The sequence below is a fragment of the Phascolarctos cinereus genome, unplaced genomic scaffold, assembly GCF_003287225.1.
Source record: "Phascolarctos cinereus isolate Bilbo 61053 unplaced genomic scaffold, phaCin_HiC Scaffold_2;HRSCAF=192, whole genome shotgun sequence".
In the NCBI taxonomy this organism is placed as follows: Eukaryota; Metazoa; Chordata; class Mammalia; order Diprotodontia; family Phascolarctidae; genus Phascolarctos; species Phascolarctos cinereus.
The window spans coordinates 243,725,632-243,744,224 of record NW_027555625.1 but is presented as its reverse complement, the minus strand read 5'-3'; the positions used below and the strand labels follow the sequence as shown (position 1 = coordinate 243,744,224).

Sequence of the window (18,593 nt, the reverse complement as noted above, 5' to 3'; positions counted from 1 at the left end):
AGTGGGCAATTAATAACCTGAAGATTTCTGAATAAAAGAATGACATGATAATAGCAATATGTAGGGGAGGAAGATGGGGAAGAGGTAGGAAGATCTGTTAGGAAGCTAGCTATATTTTCCACATGTCAGTATTATTTTAAATTAAAATTAACAGATACCTTTTATTCATTCATTCATTCATATATATATATATATATTGCTGAGGCAACTGGGGTTAAGTGACTTGCCCAGTGTCACACACCTAGTGTCAAGTGTCTGAGGCCAAATCTGAACTCAGGTTCTCCTAGGGGCTGGTGTTCTATCCACTGTGCCACCTATCTGCCCCTACCCTTTTAGAAATAATGAACTTTCTTAGACTTAATTCAAGTAAATTGTAAATTGCTTATAATAATAATTTCTATATTGTATGGAATCTAAAGTCAACAATATACAATCATAATGTTAATATCAAACTAGTGACCGATGTGTTCTTATCTTCCTACATTTGATCTTAAGGTCTTTTCAAGTGAAAACTGTGCTTTTAATTTAGGGTTATTCAGGTCCAGACTATTCAACAGATGTGTATCTAACCCAGTTCTCTACAAAAATGCTAATTCTGTCCCAACTAAAACTGCCTTAGCAGAATACTGAGAATAAAGCCCTTGTGGCTCTTCGATTTGCAGATTCATGAAATGTTTTTTTTTTAAAATGCCACATTGAACCATGTTGATAACACAATACAAACCAACAACTCTGACCTTGTCAAATGCTTGCTTGATGCGTGTACTTCCATTTCATTGCTTTTGTATTCATTTAGTTCTTTACGAATTGCTGCCTGGAATTTCAAAACAGGACATTTTTTATTAAATAAACTGATAGGTTGAAACACATGGGAAAAAAATGAATTAAAAGATACACAACATAACAAAACATTCCGTTGAGAATCCAGAAACATTTTCTTTCAGAATCAGGGCATTTCTAGGACGAGAAAGGATTTTAGATCACCTAGACCGACACTCTCATTTTACAGAGGAGGAAATTGAAGCCAAGAATTGGGAAGGACTTCCCCAATGTCACATAACTACTTGATGGCAGTACCGGAACTAGGTCACAGGCCTTCTGCTTCCTGGCTCAGTGGGCTTAGGTCCTTTCTGCTCTTTGATCCCATTGTTCATTGTTTCATTCATTTCTTGCCTTGCTCGGGCCAGGAGGATGCCTCCAGCAGCCCTAAGACCCTTATCCTGAGGAAACAATGTGACAGAAGGACCAACAGGCCCAAAACAGACAGTACCTCTGGGGGAAGAAAAGGCACAGTAGAGGAATCTGCATGAGAGTCCAATCTTATCTCACATTTAAAGGGTCTTATTTAATAAGGCTGCTGAAAGAATCCTATTTTGTCTTATTGTTGTTCATATTATTGCTTATTGTTCCTCATAACCCTGAGAAATTCACTTGTGATGGATAATGACTAAAGTTTCTACCAATAATTCTGTTAATGTTCTATATTAAAACATACAGATGTCTTTATATCTACATATACTTATTAATTCAATAATTAGGCACTGAAAGCCTATGTGCAAATGAATAATGTACTTTTTATTCTAGTCCATTGTTTAATATCCAGGAGGCCCTACACAGGAGCCAACTTATACAAATTTAAGAAAGCCAATTGTTAAATTTTCAATGTAAGCATTTACACTTCAGAAATCAGCAAATACTACAAATAAAGGATTGATTTATTGTTTAGTTGACTGTCTAGTCTAGACTTAAGGAAGTAATAGAGGAAATGTTAATAATGTGTATTAAATTTTACAATGTGCCCTGGGTTTTTGAAGAGCTGGTTATTAAACACTTACCCGCATACTCTTATCCTATACTCCAGCTATAGGGAAGGTAGTTTCTATCTCAAAAGGAGCAGGAGAGGGAGGGGCTTCTCCCTTGCAGTTCTCAAAAGAATATATTTTATCTGATAGCAGGAAAAAGGTCATCAGGCTATTCTCTCTCTTCCTCTCCCTTCCAAGTGAAAGGCTACTGGTATATAGATTACATGAGTTAAGTAAAAGATTTCCTCTAACCAAGTCCTCTTTCCATGTTTCATCATGGAATACACAGATGGCCCTGGGTCCCCAAAGTCTATGCCAATAGAGCACAAATCCTCACTCTTCTATGCTGGAAAGGATGTGAGCATCCAGCTAGTCATGATGAACTGTATATCTATGATCCAAAAATCCAACTACCTAAACATAGAGATGGCTCCTCTCACACAGCTGGTCACCAGATAATTCTTCTATGTATTTTGCGAGAACAGTTTGTGAGATGGTTTACTATGTCCTAAAGGTACTGATATGTATCAGAAAACAAACAATATTGAAGAAATTATGGATTTTTTGAAGTGTTAAAGTCAAAGATTTACAGCATCTTTAACCATAAGGAAGGATAGATAATAGTGAAGTTTAGATGACAGCATATGGGTGGGATTGGAGATGTAACATGATAAAGGTGCATAGAGACATTATATTAATGTCACAGTGTGGGGAGAAGAACATTAGATTTAGAATGAAAGGCATTGGATTAAAATTCTGACTGCTTCTTACTACCTAGGGAACTCTGGGCAAGTCATTTAACTTCTCTGGGCCTCAGGTTTCTCATCTGTAAAATGGGGCTGCACTAGATCATTTACTTCCTGGGTGACCTTGAACAAGTCCATTAACCTAAATTGTCCTTCGTGTCCTACTCTATAACATGAGAGAGCTGGATTAGAATGGCTTCTGAGGTTTTGCCTTCAGCTCTCAAGCCATGATCCCATGAATTCTAAGGTTGTTTTCCAGATCTAAATTGCAGAATCTTACATTCAGTTCTGACTTACAGATTGCAAGACATTTTCCCATTTACGATCAATTTTGCAATGTTTTTCTGTACCTTATCTGCAGCTGATAATCTTGTCCAAGGCTTGTCTGCTCGCCTGTCATAGTCCTGTGCTTTTGCCACTTCCACATAATCACTGAATCGGATCAAAATCTTTCTGTCTCGTAGTTCATCAACTGTGGGTCTCTGATTCAGCTAAGTAAATAAACAAATCAATAAATTAATAATAAATAAAAAACCAGTTAACTTATTTTTCACAAGCTATGTGAAGTAAGTTTTCTTTACCATCAATATGCTAAAGTTTGTGAAAAATGAAAACAAGAACTTAAAACCAAATAATTTCCCATTCACAAGGTCTAAGGAATGAAAATATCTTTTAAAAAGAGAACTTGGGATCATTTCCATGGCAGAATGAAGCCCTCAAGGAAGTTTCCAAAGCTTTACCAGCAGAACGCAGGTCTTGCCTAGCCCTACCAGCAGGAGCAGCTTTGAGCGTGAGGCTGGCGCTAGATTCTGTGTAACCGTATTACCAGAGGCTCATCTTCAAAATGAAGATGGCTTTTCTGAGTCTTGGCAATCCATGAAATAGTTGACCAAATACCAAATGCCAAACACATTGAACTCATAGACATTTTGAATTTATGTCATAGAAAAGACTGCTTCCCAAGGAATAAGTACCACTATGGGAAGAATTTTTTTTTTGTCATTTCCATGGTCATAAATGTAATTGTGCATTAAATATTTATAAGTTCAAAACACATAGAATGATTCATTAATTTCAAATAGACAAGAACACTTTATGATTGTGGTACAGTCTGGAGTGGGGTGTGCAGCAACACTGAATTTAACAACTCTATTTCTTTGCAGTTTCAGGATCCAATAGTATACTAGCTCATAGCATGCCACTGTCAATTTTAACATTAGCCACCTTCTGAAACAAGTGGAGCAATGCTTCCCTATTACCCTCTCAAACTTAAAAACACTACCAGCAGCAAAACCATAGAGGCTACAAGTTTATTTTGTACGTACTTCTACACGAACATGGGGGTTTTCCTTAGAGAACACAAGCTCCTTGAGGGTAAGCTATTTCATTTTTGTCTTTCTATCCCCAATGCCTGGCACAGCGCTGTGCAGGCACTTGCCAAATGCCCACTGATTGAGTGCTGAATTTAGAGTTAGGAAGAGCTAGGTTATGATCTTCTCTCAGATACTTAATAGCTGTATGGCCATAGAGAAGTTAAGCTCTGAGCCTCAGTTTCCTCATTTGAAATATATGGTGATAATAATAGTATCCACTTCACAGGATTTTGGTGAAGCTCAAAAGCATTTTGCCATTCTCAAAGTACAATATAACTATGAGCTATTTATTATTGTTATCAGCATTGTTAGACATTGTATAACCACAGAAGTTTCTAGACCAATTAAAATGCCATAATAACAGAGAGCTGTGAACTAAAAACCCTAATGTCCCTATAGTTATGGCCATCTATATTAAAAATAATGTGTGTGTGTTTTTTAACTTTGCTGTGGGTAGGTTTATGGAGTTCTCAAAGATGGGTCTTGAAGATGTTTGACTTCTATTTGGCCCGCTTGGAGAAGTTGACAAGTGAAATTAGCACATGAACACACATGCTGCTCAGAGAAGCCCCAGCCCCTGGTGGAAAGTAAAGGGTCTTGCTTCTAGATGTGGCCAGTAGGTATTACTTCCTTAGTGCTCTAAGAAGTAGATTTCCATAGATAGGCACATTCTTTCAATAGAGGCCATACCATACTTCACACTAAGTGCTTCCCCATCAAGGTCACAGAGAGACACCCTGAATTAATTAACACAGTCAGATATCTCTGCACTCTCTGCTTCAGTTAGCTTAGTACCATATTTTCCTAAAGACATAAAATTGGATAGGTTTTGATTACCTTTCTTGTCAATCGTTGCTTGATTTCTCGTCTTTCTTCCTGCTCTGTCTGATCGTTTCTTTCTGTGGGAGATACAAAGAAAGATTAAACTTTCTTCATTTCAAAAGGACAGTTCCTTCCAGGAGAGCCAAACTTTCTGCTGAGCTAGGAGTTGGAGTACCACAGGATGTGTGTATGCTACTGTTCTCTGGTCTTTCTACGTGGCTTTTTGCTCTAAGTGTTCTGGACAGTGCCAGAGCCTCTAACAATCCTGGTCCACATTGCTTCTGTCAGCTGAACTAGCTTCTTCCTCAACACTTTATAGAATCATAGATTTTTGAAGCTAAAAGGGATCTGAGAAGTTATCTAGTCCAATACGTTTTTTTTTTTCAAATGAGGAAATTGAGTCTCAGAGGGAAAGAAAATTGTCTAGGACTTTGCAGTTAGCAAGCAGCTAGAAAAAGGAAGGAGTGGGCTGTGACAGCAAAAGCACTGGGCTTAGTACAGTGGGTGGCATACTAAATAGACGGCCCAGCCTGAAGTTAGGAGGACTCATCCTCCTGAGTTCAAATCTGGCCTCCCTGGGAAAGTCATTTAACCTTGTTTGCCTCAGTTTCCTCATCTCAAAAATGAGCTGGAGAAGGAAATGGCAAACCACTCCAGTATCTCTGCCAAGAAAACCCCAAATGGGTTCACGAAGAGTCAGACATGACTGAAAAACAACTGAACATGAATATGGCACATAGTAGGTACTTAATTATTGATTGACTAGCTGAGTTTGAGTCAGAAGACTCTTGATTTGAATCCTGGGTCTGCTAGTTTATGCTAATGTGGCCTTAAGCAAATCACTGCCTTTTGGTGACCTTCAATTTCCTTATCTATAAAATGATAGGGTTGGGCTGGATGATGCCTAACGTTCTAAAATGTTCTAGTCTATCCGAGGACCCAGGTCTCTTGAGTCCCAGTCGAGACAGTGGGAAGAGCGATGGGTCTGGAATCAAAGGATCTGGGTTCAATTTCCAACTCTGCGACACTTACTACTTTTGTGACCTTGAGCAAATTATTTTCTCTCTCTAGGACTCACTTTACTTATTTATAAAATTAGGGGTTGGACTGGATGATCTCAAAGATCTCATCAAGTTACGAATTTATGATGTGTCCCCTCATCCAAATCTGAAAGAGCTGCAGAAACTACTATTCTCAAGAAAACCACGTACAAGGTACCCATTTTACAGTAATTTAACCAGTACCCATTTCTTTTTTTAAAAGAAAAAAAGAGATTTATTCTTAAGCTGAAACTCGAAACTAATAAGGTTCAGAGGAAATGAGCTTTCTTAGAATTTATATTTTCAAACCGCATGTTAAGTACAAACACACACACAGACACACACAATTGCTTCCATTACTGAAGCTTTGACATTTTTGTTACAGTTACTTTAAAAAACAAACAAAAATAACTGAAATCCTAACCTAAGCTGGCTTTACTTTGAGACTTGTGACTGGTTAACATTCAAACCATGATCACTGCTGTACACAGAAGCTAAAAATAGACTAGAGAGCTGTAATGTGTGTAAAATGTATGCCTTGCCTTGGGATATGAGATAATGGATTTCCTATTTCTGATGCTATTGGTTACTAAATAAAGATCCATGCCCACGACCTGAACATAGCTAGAAAAAGAGATATGGAACTACCAGCAATTCTGTAAATCAGCAGGATTTCCTTTCGGCAGCACACAGAAATTGTTTTCCAAAATAAGCCATGTATGCGGTTTACATGCCTCAGCATAATCCTCCTTTAAAGATGTATCCCTGAATGCTGGTTGTTTTGGAATTTCTTTCAAAGGAAAACATGAATTTGCTATGTCATTAGTTCTTAAGAAACATAATCTCTTTTTCTGTTATTTTACTTTTGTATTTTTATTTTCAGTTCCAAATCCCTTTACTCCCTCTGCCCCCTCCCCTACCCATTGAAAAGGCAAGAAACACAATGCCTGTTATGATATTCAAAACACATTTCCATATTAACCATGTTGTTGGGGAGGGGGGAGAGAAAAAATATGCTTCAAGTTGCGCTCAGAGTTCATCAGGTCTCTCTCTGGAGGTGGATAGCATTTTTCATCAGAGTCCTCTAGAATTGTTGTGTATCATTGCATTGATTAGATACACTGCATAATGTTTGATGAGATTAAGATGATTTTGTGTGATGGATGAAAAGCAGTCACAACTTTTCAGGCTGTGGAGCAGTTAGGTTGCATAGTGGATAGAGCACCAGCCAGGTGCTCAGGAGGACCTGAGCTCAAATCCAGCCCGAGACACATAACACTTACTAGCTGTGTGACCCTGGGCAAAGTCACTTAACCCCACTGCCTAGCCCCCCCCAAAAAAAAACCACCCCACAACTTTTCAGGCTGCTTGTTGAAAAACTAATGTTAAAATTGGGACATTTAAAACCCCACTCTGAAACCTACAAAGGTTTTAGCAATACTGTAACAAAATGAATCTTTCGCTACTGGGGAGCACTAAGTGTGCTTCGTGGACAGGTCTAACATTACCTGAGAGGAATCAAGTGAAATCAGATTCATTTGATCTTCACAGGCCAGGTCATTGCTCACATAACATGAATACAAGCTTCCAATTATGAATTCTTTTGAAGGAACTCTATAGTGGAGCTTTTCCCAGCTGGCACTGTTTAAAAAGGAAGCTTTGGCAGAATTAATTTTTCCCTGCCCTGTTATCTTCCTTGATGTTTTATTAATATACTATTGGTTCCAAGACAGTGTACTAAGCAATCCAAGGAAGGGCTTTTTATCAGTATCTGTGTTTGCACCTACCTCACACACAGGTAAGAGTTGGGACATAAGCCCACATGATGGGCTGATACAACAGAAAAACTGGCAGACTTGAACTATGGGAATCTGGGTTTGAATTTCAGTCCTAGCATTTATTTTGTGACTGCAAGCAATCCATTTCACCACTGTGCCTCAGTTTCCTTATCTACAAAAAGGGGATAATCCTTGTGCTATCCCATTGTGCTGTTATAAGGAAATCACTTTGTGAACCTTAGAGTACTACAGAAATGGAAGGCATTATTAGCATGTGTCCCCTGCACAAGGAGGGGATCAAACAGATAAATGCTTTTACAAAAATCATCTACCTACATGCCAGAAAATGGAATGTGGCAAGAACAGTCCTCTGGAGAGCCTACCCGATGTATCAGTAAAGAAAGTGCTTCCCATTAGGGCTAATGCCATATATGGTATCTCATCTCACACCCACACAAAGGAAGGAAAAAAGAAGAAAAATCTCTAGTAGTGAAATTCACAGCAACTCCTACTCTTGGCTCTTCAGAATGCTTCAGGGCTAAGCACTGGTCTATGTGAAGACAATGGAGAAAAGTCTCTATCTGTGGCTAGATTTCCATGGTCACAGAAGAGGAAATTCATTATTTTACTATTTCTTTGAACAGGGAGTTCCTATGAATATGCAGTTCCTATGAATACTGTGTATTCAGTTGGCCTAGCACTGTGGCTATATTTAAGACTGGCATTTACAAGAACACAATTATAAGCACTGTGCTTTTTAAAAAGTACTAACTCCACTACTGTGAGTAGTGAGGAAGATGTTACAACTGTACAATGGAAATATGCTTCTTGGGCTGAGGACCCTGGATTACATCAACTCCATTCCCCACGTAAGCCACGAACCTCTTGGACCCGTGTTTATAAGGAGTTTTGAGGATGAGTGTGCTTAATTTAGAGAGATGAATCAAACCTCTAACAAATGATATAACTGACATAGTTTCCACTCTCTACCTGTTTAGCTTAAGCAATGTCATGAATGTAGAATTTTTTCATCCTGACAGCTAGTCTAGTTAACATAAGGGGAGGAGGAATCCTTAGGGCTTTCTTCACACCACTCTGACAACCCTTTTTCAGCTCTAACATTCTGTAGCTTCCAAATTTTTTAAGTTACCATAAGCATCAAAATGTTCAATTCTTAAATGCTACATATGAATAATAAGAAAAGGAATCATCAAGGGATCCAAAAAAATCATCAAGGGATCTAAGTTTTGAGGAATGAATCATGAGAAGGTCACCAAGACTCTCCTTGGTCAGCTTGTTAATGGAAATGTTGAACATCAGGTCTACCCTGAGGAAAGACCATCCAGGCAACAAAACATGAATTTTAGAGAATGTCCTCGGTGTAATTCACACAAAAGAGGAAATAATATGCTTATAAAATTCAGGGTCTGAGGACCTCTCTTTTTGTGGAAAATGACTTCTTCATGCTTATATGAGAGAAAAACAAACTCCATTGCCTAGACAATTACATAGAGAATTGTCTGGTTTAAAATAAGCACTTGAGAAGATTTTTATTGTCAGACAAAATCAGTAGACTCTAGAGGATCTGACCTGGTTTTGAGCTATGATTTGAGGGACAAGAAAAATATCCCTACTCATGTCTCCTTTATTCATTCACATTCTACATAACCACGTGGGCATGGTTTGGATAACTGTCAAAAAGTTCTTGGAAAACACAAAGCCTTGGGAAACAATAAATATTATAAGTCATGTTTCCCATGCCTTGTTACCTCCAGTTCTAGTGAGTGCAAGTGTTCCCCTCCATCTCTTATTTGCAACACTTATTTATTTTCCACTCACCCCCATCTGCAATTTCTATGGACATTAGAAAATTCAGAAAGTCCTGGTTACTTGCCGAGAAAATTGCTTTCAAAATTATTGCTCTGCAAGCCAATCCAATGTTGGTCTTTCTGCTCTTCTGGGAAGATTCACTAACTAACTCTTCTAAAGTATAGCTGCTATGAAAAACTCTAAGAATAGTAAAAATATTTCCTTTTCCCTTGATGGACTTTAAAAGAGCTTTCCACATTTTCTTCCCAAATGATTTTACACAAACACCTAAGCTACTCAAACCATACTAGAAATACTAAGTAACATACATGCTGGTAGAATATTCATCTTTCAAAGGAAGGAAACTAGAATTTCTACCTAACTGCACAGAAAAGTCTAATAAGACAGATTCATTCAGCAGTCTTAATATACACACATGCATACACATACGTACACACATATGCAAGGTCTCTCTGGAGGAATCAACAGCTACTCACGTTTCAGGATATTTCTTCTTTCTAGTTCTTCCACAGCAGGTCTTTGGCTCAGTCGTCTGCGGAAAAACACCAAAATTATGTTTTGTACCATAGTGGCTGCCTGAGATATCCACACAGGATTTGTGGTAGGAAAGTGTCTCTCTTGCCTCCAAAAATTGCCTTCCAGAAAGCAGGAGGAGGATAATAAATAAATTAGCTATATCTTTGGTGATTCTTCCTTGAGTAAATCTAACAAACTTCTCTCTGCACCTCTGGAAAGTTTGGTGGTTTAGAAGGCTAGAATTTTAGTCCTTTCAAGAAATTTATAAATGCTCTTCATCTTCATCTTCAGATTCTACTGGCCCAAAGCATACCCTGTCAACACCCACCTCATTCAGTAACAAAACACTACAGCAAATAGTAGACACATTCAAGAAGTCTTCCAGTTGAGCAACAATTTACTCCACAATGATAAAAAGCCTTAGTCCTGCTTGCTTGCTTTCCCCCCTCTCAGAGTCACCACTGATATATTCCAACAGAAGATAATCTGGTTAGGAGGAAGACCTGTAAGAGATCTCCCCGCTGCTGACTGACAGCTCAATCTCTTCACCGTACTACCGCCTGCTAGTGAAAATCCTGCACTGCTTACAACCTCATGCAGAGGGGAGTGTCTAATGTATCCTCATATCCACTTGCCAGCCTTCCCTCGTGCAGCCTGGAGACTGAGTCTCAAAATCAGACAATCAGGGCTGGGATGCTTTCATCCTGAATAACAAATGAGACTTCCCCCAGATAATACTGCTAATAGGAGCCAAGCATATAATGTTCACCCACCCCCACACATATTCACTAGCTGTTTTAGGGAAAGCATCCAAGACCCAGAGATGGAGTGTTTATGTCGATTGCAGGAAGACTGGCAATATTAAGACACATTATTGTTGTCTTTATAACTCATTTTTCATTGCTGGAGTCAGAGGGAGCAGCAGAAAATAAAAGACTTGTCAGTATGGGAATAATTAGTCAAAATTAATTCTAAGCTAAAGATCCTCTTATTGTCACCAAAATAAAGCTGGCACAGGGTCAGAACAGCAAAGCAGCCCATTTCCACCATCCATTCAACATTATGGATACAATAAATGGGTGGTGGAATCTGGGTTCCCACCAGAGAGTTGTACAGATGATGATGATACTGCCTCCAGAAATATTTAGCTTCTATAGAATCCCCATCTCAGAACAAAGCAAAGAATCATCCTTAGAATGCTGCAGTACCTCCCCACATACTGGAACATTCAGATGAGCTAGAGATATTTCTCCCTCCTCCCTCTCCCTCTCCTTTTCCCTCTCCTCCCTCTCCTTTTCCTTCTCTTTCTCCTCTTCCCTCCTCCCCTCTTCTTTGCCCTCTGCATTTATTTCATGTCTACACTGTGGGAAGCTTCTGCAACTCCCCCACTTCCTCTATATGATAATCATTGAACGCTGGACACCCCTCCCCACCTCCAACAATTCACTGGCTATGATTTGGTGGGAGAGGCCATACATAGTTCACAAGCGGAACAGGAAGAACTCTGGCTTAGTGAGGGCTTGTCTCCAAAGAATCCAGGGTTTCTTACACCTGCATTCTCTTCTGTGTGGTCAGAACTGTACAAATCCCAAACCTCCCTTTCCAGTTGCATCAGATTTTTTTATTTTAAAAGAATTTTCAAGTAGGATAAAGACACTGGATGAAGAAGGATCGTGGTGTAGAGGAAAGAGCCACAGATTTGGAATCAGGAGACCTGGATTCAAATCCTGGATCTGCGCTTACTGTTTGTGTGACTTTGAGCAAGTCTCTTGAATCCAAACCAGTCTTATTTTCCTCCTCTGTAAAATTACAAGGTTGGACTACTCTCTACTGCTTCCTTCAGGTCTAAATCCTATGATTCTCTTTAAGAACCCACCCAAAGACCTGGGGATGCATTGAAATATTCATAGCTTAGAATGCCGACATGTGGCATGAAAGGATGAAATTCTACAAGCTCTCTCATTTGTAATTACTACGGCTATTTGAAATACACCCAGAAGGGTTTTGGGTGCCAAGAAAGAAGAGGGGAGCAGCAGTTTTAGGGGAGAAAGATAAGAATTGTCTGATCTGAAAATCCTTGTGGATACTCTTATAAGCATCTGCTCACTGAATCTTCTCAGGGAAGTAAGTTAAGCTCTCCACTGGACAACAAGAACTCACATGTGAATAGCGCTTTAGAGTGTGTAAACCACTTTGCCCATGAGGGACCCCTTGGGATAAGTTAATGTTATGTAATACTATCCTTATTTCATAGATGACAAACCTGAGGATCAGAAACTCACACACTCCACACACACAGACACACAGACACACACGCTTGTCCGAGCTCACAAAACTAAGTAAGGTCCTCACTTCAGATCCTATGCTCTTTCCCCAATGTCAGCTAACAACTAATGGGTACTGATATCTACAGCATAGACTAGTCAACAAATTCATTCACACTATGATTTGCTTCCTCTTCCTACAACTGATAAGTTCTCCCCTTAACTTCATTTGAGGAAGCACCCAGGCCTGCCATCCCAACTTGCTTGTATTTGTATTCCCAGTGCTTAAAACAGCACCTGACACATAGTAAGCACTTAATAAATGCTCCCCCTCCTTTTCTGTCTCTGTCTTTCGTTCTCTCTCTCTCTCTCTCTCTCTCTCTCTCTCTCTCTCTCTCTCTCTCTCTCTCTTTCTCTCTCTGTCTCTCTCCTTGGTGACAAAGTCAATTATTTTTACATTTTAAGTCAAATGCCCTGCCTTCATTTTCACATAATAGCTGCTCAAAAAAAAAATAGAATGCCCACACCATCGATATGGGGATAAATTGTTAAATATGCCCACAAATCACAAAATCCATAAGTACTGTGCATTACATTCACTTTCAAGCAGGAATGACTAGGACTTAAAACTCTTAAAACTCTGAAACCCAAGCTATAGAGACATCTAGGCCTCCTATGGAAGATCAAACTCTCCAGGATATAGCTATTCAATTGCACTTTTTTCTCTTCCTCCACCTCCTCCTTACCTTCTGACATTCTTACCTCCTAAAATGTGTGTACTTGTAAGTTTTTCTGGGAAGGGGACCAGAAGTGGGTAGGATGGAAGGCCTTTGTAGCCATAACCCAACTCAATTATAGAAAGTTTTGGCACCCTGAGACAACTCTTCAGAGAAGGGAGGCCCAGAGCCAGAGGCTGGGATGAAGGATATCTGCTCCAGAGGCAGTCAGGTCTTTGCTGCCATAAGCAAAAGAGTCTTTTTGGGCAGTGTCTATTCTTCAGGACACACTGTGGGATGGGTGGGTGGGAAACCAGAAAAAAAAATTCCAAATCTGCAGCCTGAGAGCTCACTGCACCCACCCAGCAGGGAAGACCTAAAGCAAAAACAATAAACACTACACAATTAAGCAATGTCAGTAGAAAAGGAGAAAATGCATTGGACCGGAGAGGTGGCCACAGGAGAAATACTGGAGTCTCAAAGCACCAACAGCTGACTTTTCCAAGCCATGAAAGAGCCAAGAACAGTTGCAATTGAGAATATGCTGGACATTCCTGAGTAGGTGCATTATGAGAACAATAAAAGAGAACATTTTAGCCTAACCCTAGTCTAACGGAAGCTGGAAGGTTAGGGATTTCTTTATTTGGACACAATGTTATTTCCTGAAATCTTCTCTCCCCAAGAGGGAAAATCTGTGTCAGAATGACAAATCAAACCAAGCAAACCAATAAAGAGACCAGGTGGGAAATGAATGTTTCAGGTCTCAGGAACCACCATTTCATTCTGGGTTCTCTGCAGATTCCCCCAACCTGGAGCTTCCATCTGATAGATTTGGAGGGAAAGACTGGGGGGGTGCACATTGTAGAAAGTGTACTGGGCTGGGAGTTGATAGACTTTGGATCTATTCCTGGCTCTGTTAGATTGTTGTGTGACTTTAGACACATCTTTTGACATCTCTGATACAAAATTAGATGGCCTCTAAGGTCCCTTTCAGCTCTAAAATTCTATCATGTTCTGCCCCAACCTCTCCTTTTCACACCAACCCCCCGCCCCTGATCAGAATATACGGCCCAACCCTACCCCATTCCTCTGAAATAAAACCACTGAATTTAGAGTCATAAGTTCTGGAATCCAGTCCCAGAGCTGCTACGAGCTACCTTTATGACTATGGGCAAGTCATCTTCTGGCTGGCCTCAGTATTCTAATCTATAAAATGAGGGGATTGGACTAAATAAGCTCTAAGCTCCAAAGTCTAAGGATGCTCTTACAGAGATACGTTTTGCAATGAGATTGATAGCTAACCCGTCATTCATACAATTCTAAACTAGGGTGTTCCCTATCCCTGGAACCAAGGGTTTATGCCTTTTTTTTTTTTATAGCTTCTGGACATTTACTATACTGTTAACATACTGAATACCCTCTAGAGGAATTTCATATCTCTAGCAGTTACTTTATAAAAACGTTTGTAAATATCTACATTGTGTGCTTTGAAAATAGCTCTTGGGACAGACACATGTCCCAATCAAAACTCCTTGGTACTTAGCATTTGCTTTAAAGTTACCTTGATTCTCCTCCTACTACCCAGATGTGATTCTTGAGCTATCTGATGCCCAAATTAATTAATATTAGCAACTCCATACTGGAGAAGGCTCTTGGGATAAGGAAGGACCTCTTTACCACACAGACCAACTCTAATATTAACAGCAGATTGTCAGCCTGCATAGTAAAGAATTTATAAGTTCCAACGAGCCCAGCAAATGCTTTCTTGGCATTGCTATAAACTTGGAAATAGTACTGAACATGGTTTGGCCCAGTAGAATGGAAGCTCCCGGAGGGCAGAGGCTGGTTTTCATTTTGTCTTTGCATTTTATTAGTGTAGGTAAATAATTCTAGGTGAGGAAACTTCCATTTACCAATTGCAGAATAGCAAGTGTTCTTCAATTTGCAAAATTTGAGGATTTTCTGGAGCACAGAAAGGCTTGCCCAGGGTCACACAACCTCTATGCATGAAAGGCAGGACTTGAATGCAGATCTTCCCAACACCAGGTTAGATCCCCTATCCATCCCACCACATTGCCTGGTATGTAGCGGTCATTTAATAAATGTTTGTGAGATTGGATTGGTCTCAGAGATCACAGTTTTCTATTTCAGCTTTTTAAGGCTTAGAGACCCTTAAAGAAATGGCTAACAAATTTAATCCTACGAAGCTAAAATTCATTAAATTCATGAGGTCCTAGCAAGGGGAATGCAGGGAGCTCTGAACTCTAATCAAATCATTCAGACCAACGCCTCTCATAGCTTTCCTTACACAGAAAACCTTTGTGGTTCATTACAAAACCCTTTCATCAATCAGAATGATTGGGGCCATAGGCACCTCCTTTCTGCCTCTGACATGTTAGCTGCAGTAGATACAGTCAGGGACTGTAGGGAAACCTCAGTCTATTTCTGATCCAAGCTGTCTGAAAAAGCCCATATGCGTAGTAGCTAATTGCAGTTATATGGGGGAGAAGAAGTACCAAAAAAAAAATATATGTATATATATGTATGTATATACATATGTATATATATACATATATATTTATACAGACATCTGCCCATCTGCTTTGTGCTCTCCCCTTCTGTTTACACAACATAAACCAAATGCAATTCAGATTAATTCAACATACATTTATTAATTACATTCCACATCAAGTCACTGCATCGAGTAATTTGGAAAGGGGGACCACAGAACAGATAAGATGCCTTGGGTGCTGGTTTACATCTTGACTTGTGTACATGTTATGTGGGGGCATAAGCAACTTCTTTAGGCCTAAGAGGTAAGATCGATCATCCTTAGAGATGACTGATCTTGTTTTCCTATCCTCTTATTACTTTCAAGTGGGAGGGGAGGGTCAGGACAGAACATAAAGGATCCTAGGCCAAAGCCATCACACTACCTTCCTGAGAAAAGGACGTGATAGATATAGATTTCCCTATTCAGATGAAATCAGGTTGAAGACAGTAGTGTGCTGGAGCCAGCTCATTCCAGCTCACTGAGTGTACAGCATTAACACCTTGAAAATCGGCAAAATGCTACAAATCAGGGCTTGATTTATTATTTTGTTGATTGTCTAGACTCAAGGTGATGGAGAAAATAATAATGCAAATTAATCTTACAGAGCTTTTGGTAAGTCAGTTGTTAAACATTTACCCACATACTTCTGGTTAAAGAAACATGTACTGTAGATTTCAAGAAAAGTCACAAAAGGGCAGTGTAAAGGGAACTCACACGAAAGGAATTAAAATGTCTCGGAGTAGGCAAAGACTTCCTATTTCATCTAATCCACTCTGCAACCAAGCAGGAATTCCCTTTATATATTCCTGAAAAATGGTTAACCAAGGGGCATCCAGGTGGCACAGTGGATACAGCACTGGCCCTGAAGTCAGGAGTACCTGAATTCAAATCCAGCCTCAGACCAAACACTTGACACTTACTTGCTGTGTGACCCTGGGCAAGTCACTTAACCCCAATTGCCTAAAAAAAAAAAGGTTAACCAGTCTCCTTTTGAAATGGAATTTACTATTTTTCAAGGCATATTCCATTTTTAGACAATTTTGGTTGTTAGAAAGGTATTCCTTAAATCTAATTTAAATCTACCTCTGCAACTTCCATTGTTTCTATCTTTCCTCCAGTTCTCTGGAGCCAAGCAGAACAAATTTCATCCTTCTACAAGGCATCCTATCAAATATATGAAAGCAGACATCAGGTTTTCCCTAAGTCTTCTCTTCTCCAGCCTAAATACCTCTGCTTCCTTTACCTGATTCTCAATTGGCATGGTCCCCAGCTAACCCACTCTCCTAGCTGCCCTCTTGTAGACCTGCCCCAGTTGATCAGTGCTCTTCCTAAAATATGCTACCCAGACCGAACACGATATTCCAAATAAAGCCTGACAAGGGCCAAGGGCAAAAGACAGTGGAAACATCACTTCCCTTGATCAAGGCACCACCTTAGTGATGGTGGGAGGGGACGACTGTACAGCTACGACCAACAGATCATTTTCAGCACCAGTTGGCCAAGACACCACCTTTTTTTGACTCTATCTACCCTAGTTAGTTCTAGGCAAGTTGGCTCCCTCTTCCCTCTCCCTACCAAACATACACTAACACACACACACACACACACACACACACACACACACACACACACGCAGAGTTTTGATTCTCTTTAATGTTAGGATAGTTCTGCTGAGTGTGGTTATACTATTAATTACTCACATCCCTTCTCTTGGTTGGTAATTTGAGACTGTTAGATTAGGGAAAGGGTGGCTTGGATTGCATGTGATAATAATAAAGAGTGAATGGGGTTAACTAATGGTGATATATAGAACAAACTGGGGGGGAAAAACCTAGGACCCAGTTTTCAGAATGAGAGGATTGGATTAATATCCTTATGGTCTGTTCCATATCTAAATCATATTATCTTGCAACCTTCAGAGAAGGGTCTGAGAAAAGTGGGAAAGAAATGGCTACAATTGTCCTGGATTTACATTAGCCAAGAACAGCTGTTCATCAGAGCCTGCTAAGACTGGAGAACCTGAGGGGTCACCTCAGTGTTTGAATCTGCAGGTACCAGAACCCCACACCCCTTTTAGGTAAAAGCTGCCCCAACATCATCACTCCATAGCTGTTAAAGAGCCTCGGGTTAGGATTAGACAAGTTTTATGTTTCATAGTGAGGATGCCAGAAAGCTGTTTCCAGCCCACAGTCATGGGAAGGAATTCTCAGGTAGGCGTTGCTTTCCCTAATAGTGCAATCCTCAGTTTTTGAATAATTTCAAGACAGACACTGAAATCAAAAGCCTGTTTGTACTGAGTAATTTTAGTGTTTGCTAATAAAGTAGGTGGATGCCACCTGCTCTTCCAGAAGGGGCACAAAGCATTTCTGGGAAAGTCTGATTGGACATCAGTTGTCATGTTTGCCTCTTTCGAATCCTCTGGGCCAGATTTCTGCCCAGGATTCTTCATGGCCCTTACCAATCTTCTCCCCAGCTGGGACATCAACCTCTAAAATTTCTCATAGCATCCTGTCAAGCTGTATTTGAAATATTATATTTGGGTCTGGGCACCATATATTAGGAAGGACACTGGATCCCCAAGACAGCATTAGCTCTCAGCTTCCACCCCTGTTCATAAATAAACCAGAGAAACTCTTTTCCCCATAAGCTTTCACTTACTCCCTCCCCTCTTTCTGTCCCTCTCTCCTAGACCTCTCTCTCTGTTTCTTCCTCCTTATCCCTTTTTTCATTTTTTCTCTTTCCCTTCATCTTACCCTGACTCTCTCTCATTCTATTTTACCTCTGAACCTCAGTTTATTGATATATAAGATGATAATACCTGAACTCAGCTCCTAATTTAGTTGTAGAGATCTCAAGAGATGAAGTCTCACACCTTATCTTGAATCTCCATCTACCAGGGGTGGGGAACCTGCAGCCTCAAGGCTACATGTGGCCTTTTGGATTCTTTTGGATTCAGTCAAAGGGTGAAATCTAGAGGGCCACGTATGGCCTCAGGGCCACAGGTTTCCCACTCCTAATATTCTAAACCAACAGGCTGGAACCTTGGCTTCACTGAGAGTTTTGAATCACAGTGAATACCTTCATGGATATACTGAAGGTTTAGCCCAGCAGGGAGCAGGACATGGAGTCTGTGAAACCTTCAAGTATTTTTG

General features: G+C 40.0%; 1 protein-coding gene across 1 annotated transcript in view; it reads right to left on the bottom strand.

Annotated features, from left to right (window-relative positions):
• Positions 1-18,593, bottom strand: part of PHACTR3 (phosphatase and actin regulator 3) — a 301,575-nt gene that overhangs the window by 1,074 nt on the left and 281,908 nt on the right. Inside the window, 4 exon segments of the mRNA XM_020981478.2 lie at positions 738-814; positions 2,899-3,039; positions 4,759-4,820; positions 9,868-9,923. Of these exon segments, the coding sequence (XP_020837137.1) occupies positions 738-814; positions 2,899-3,039; positions 4,759-4,820; positions 9,868-9,923 (336 nt within the window).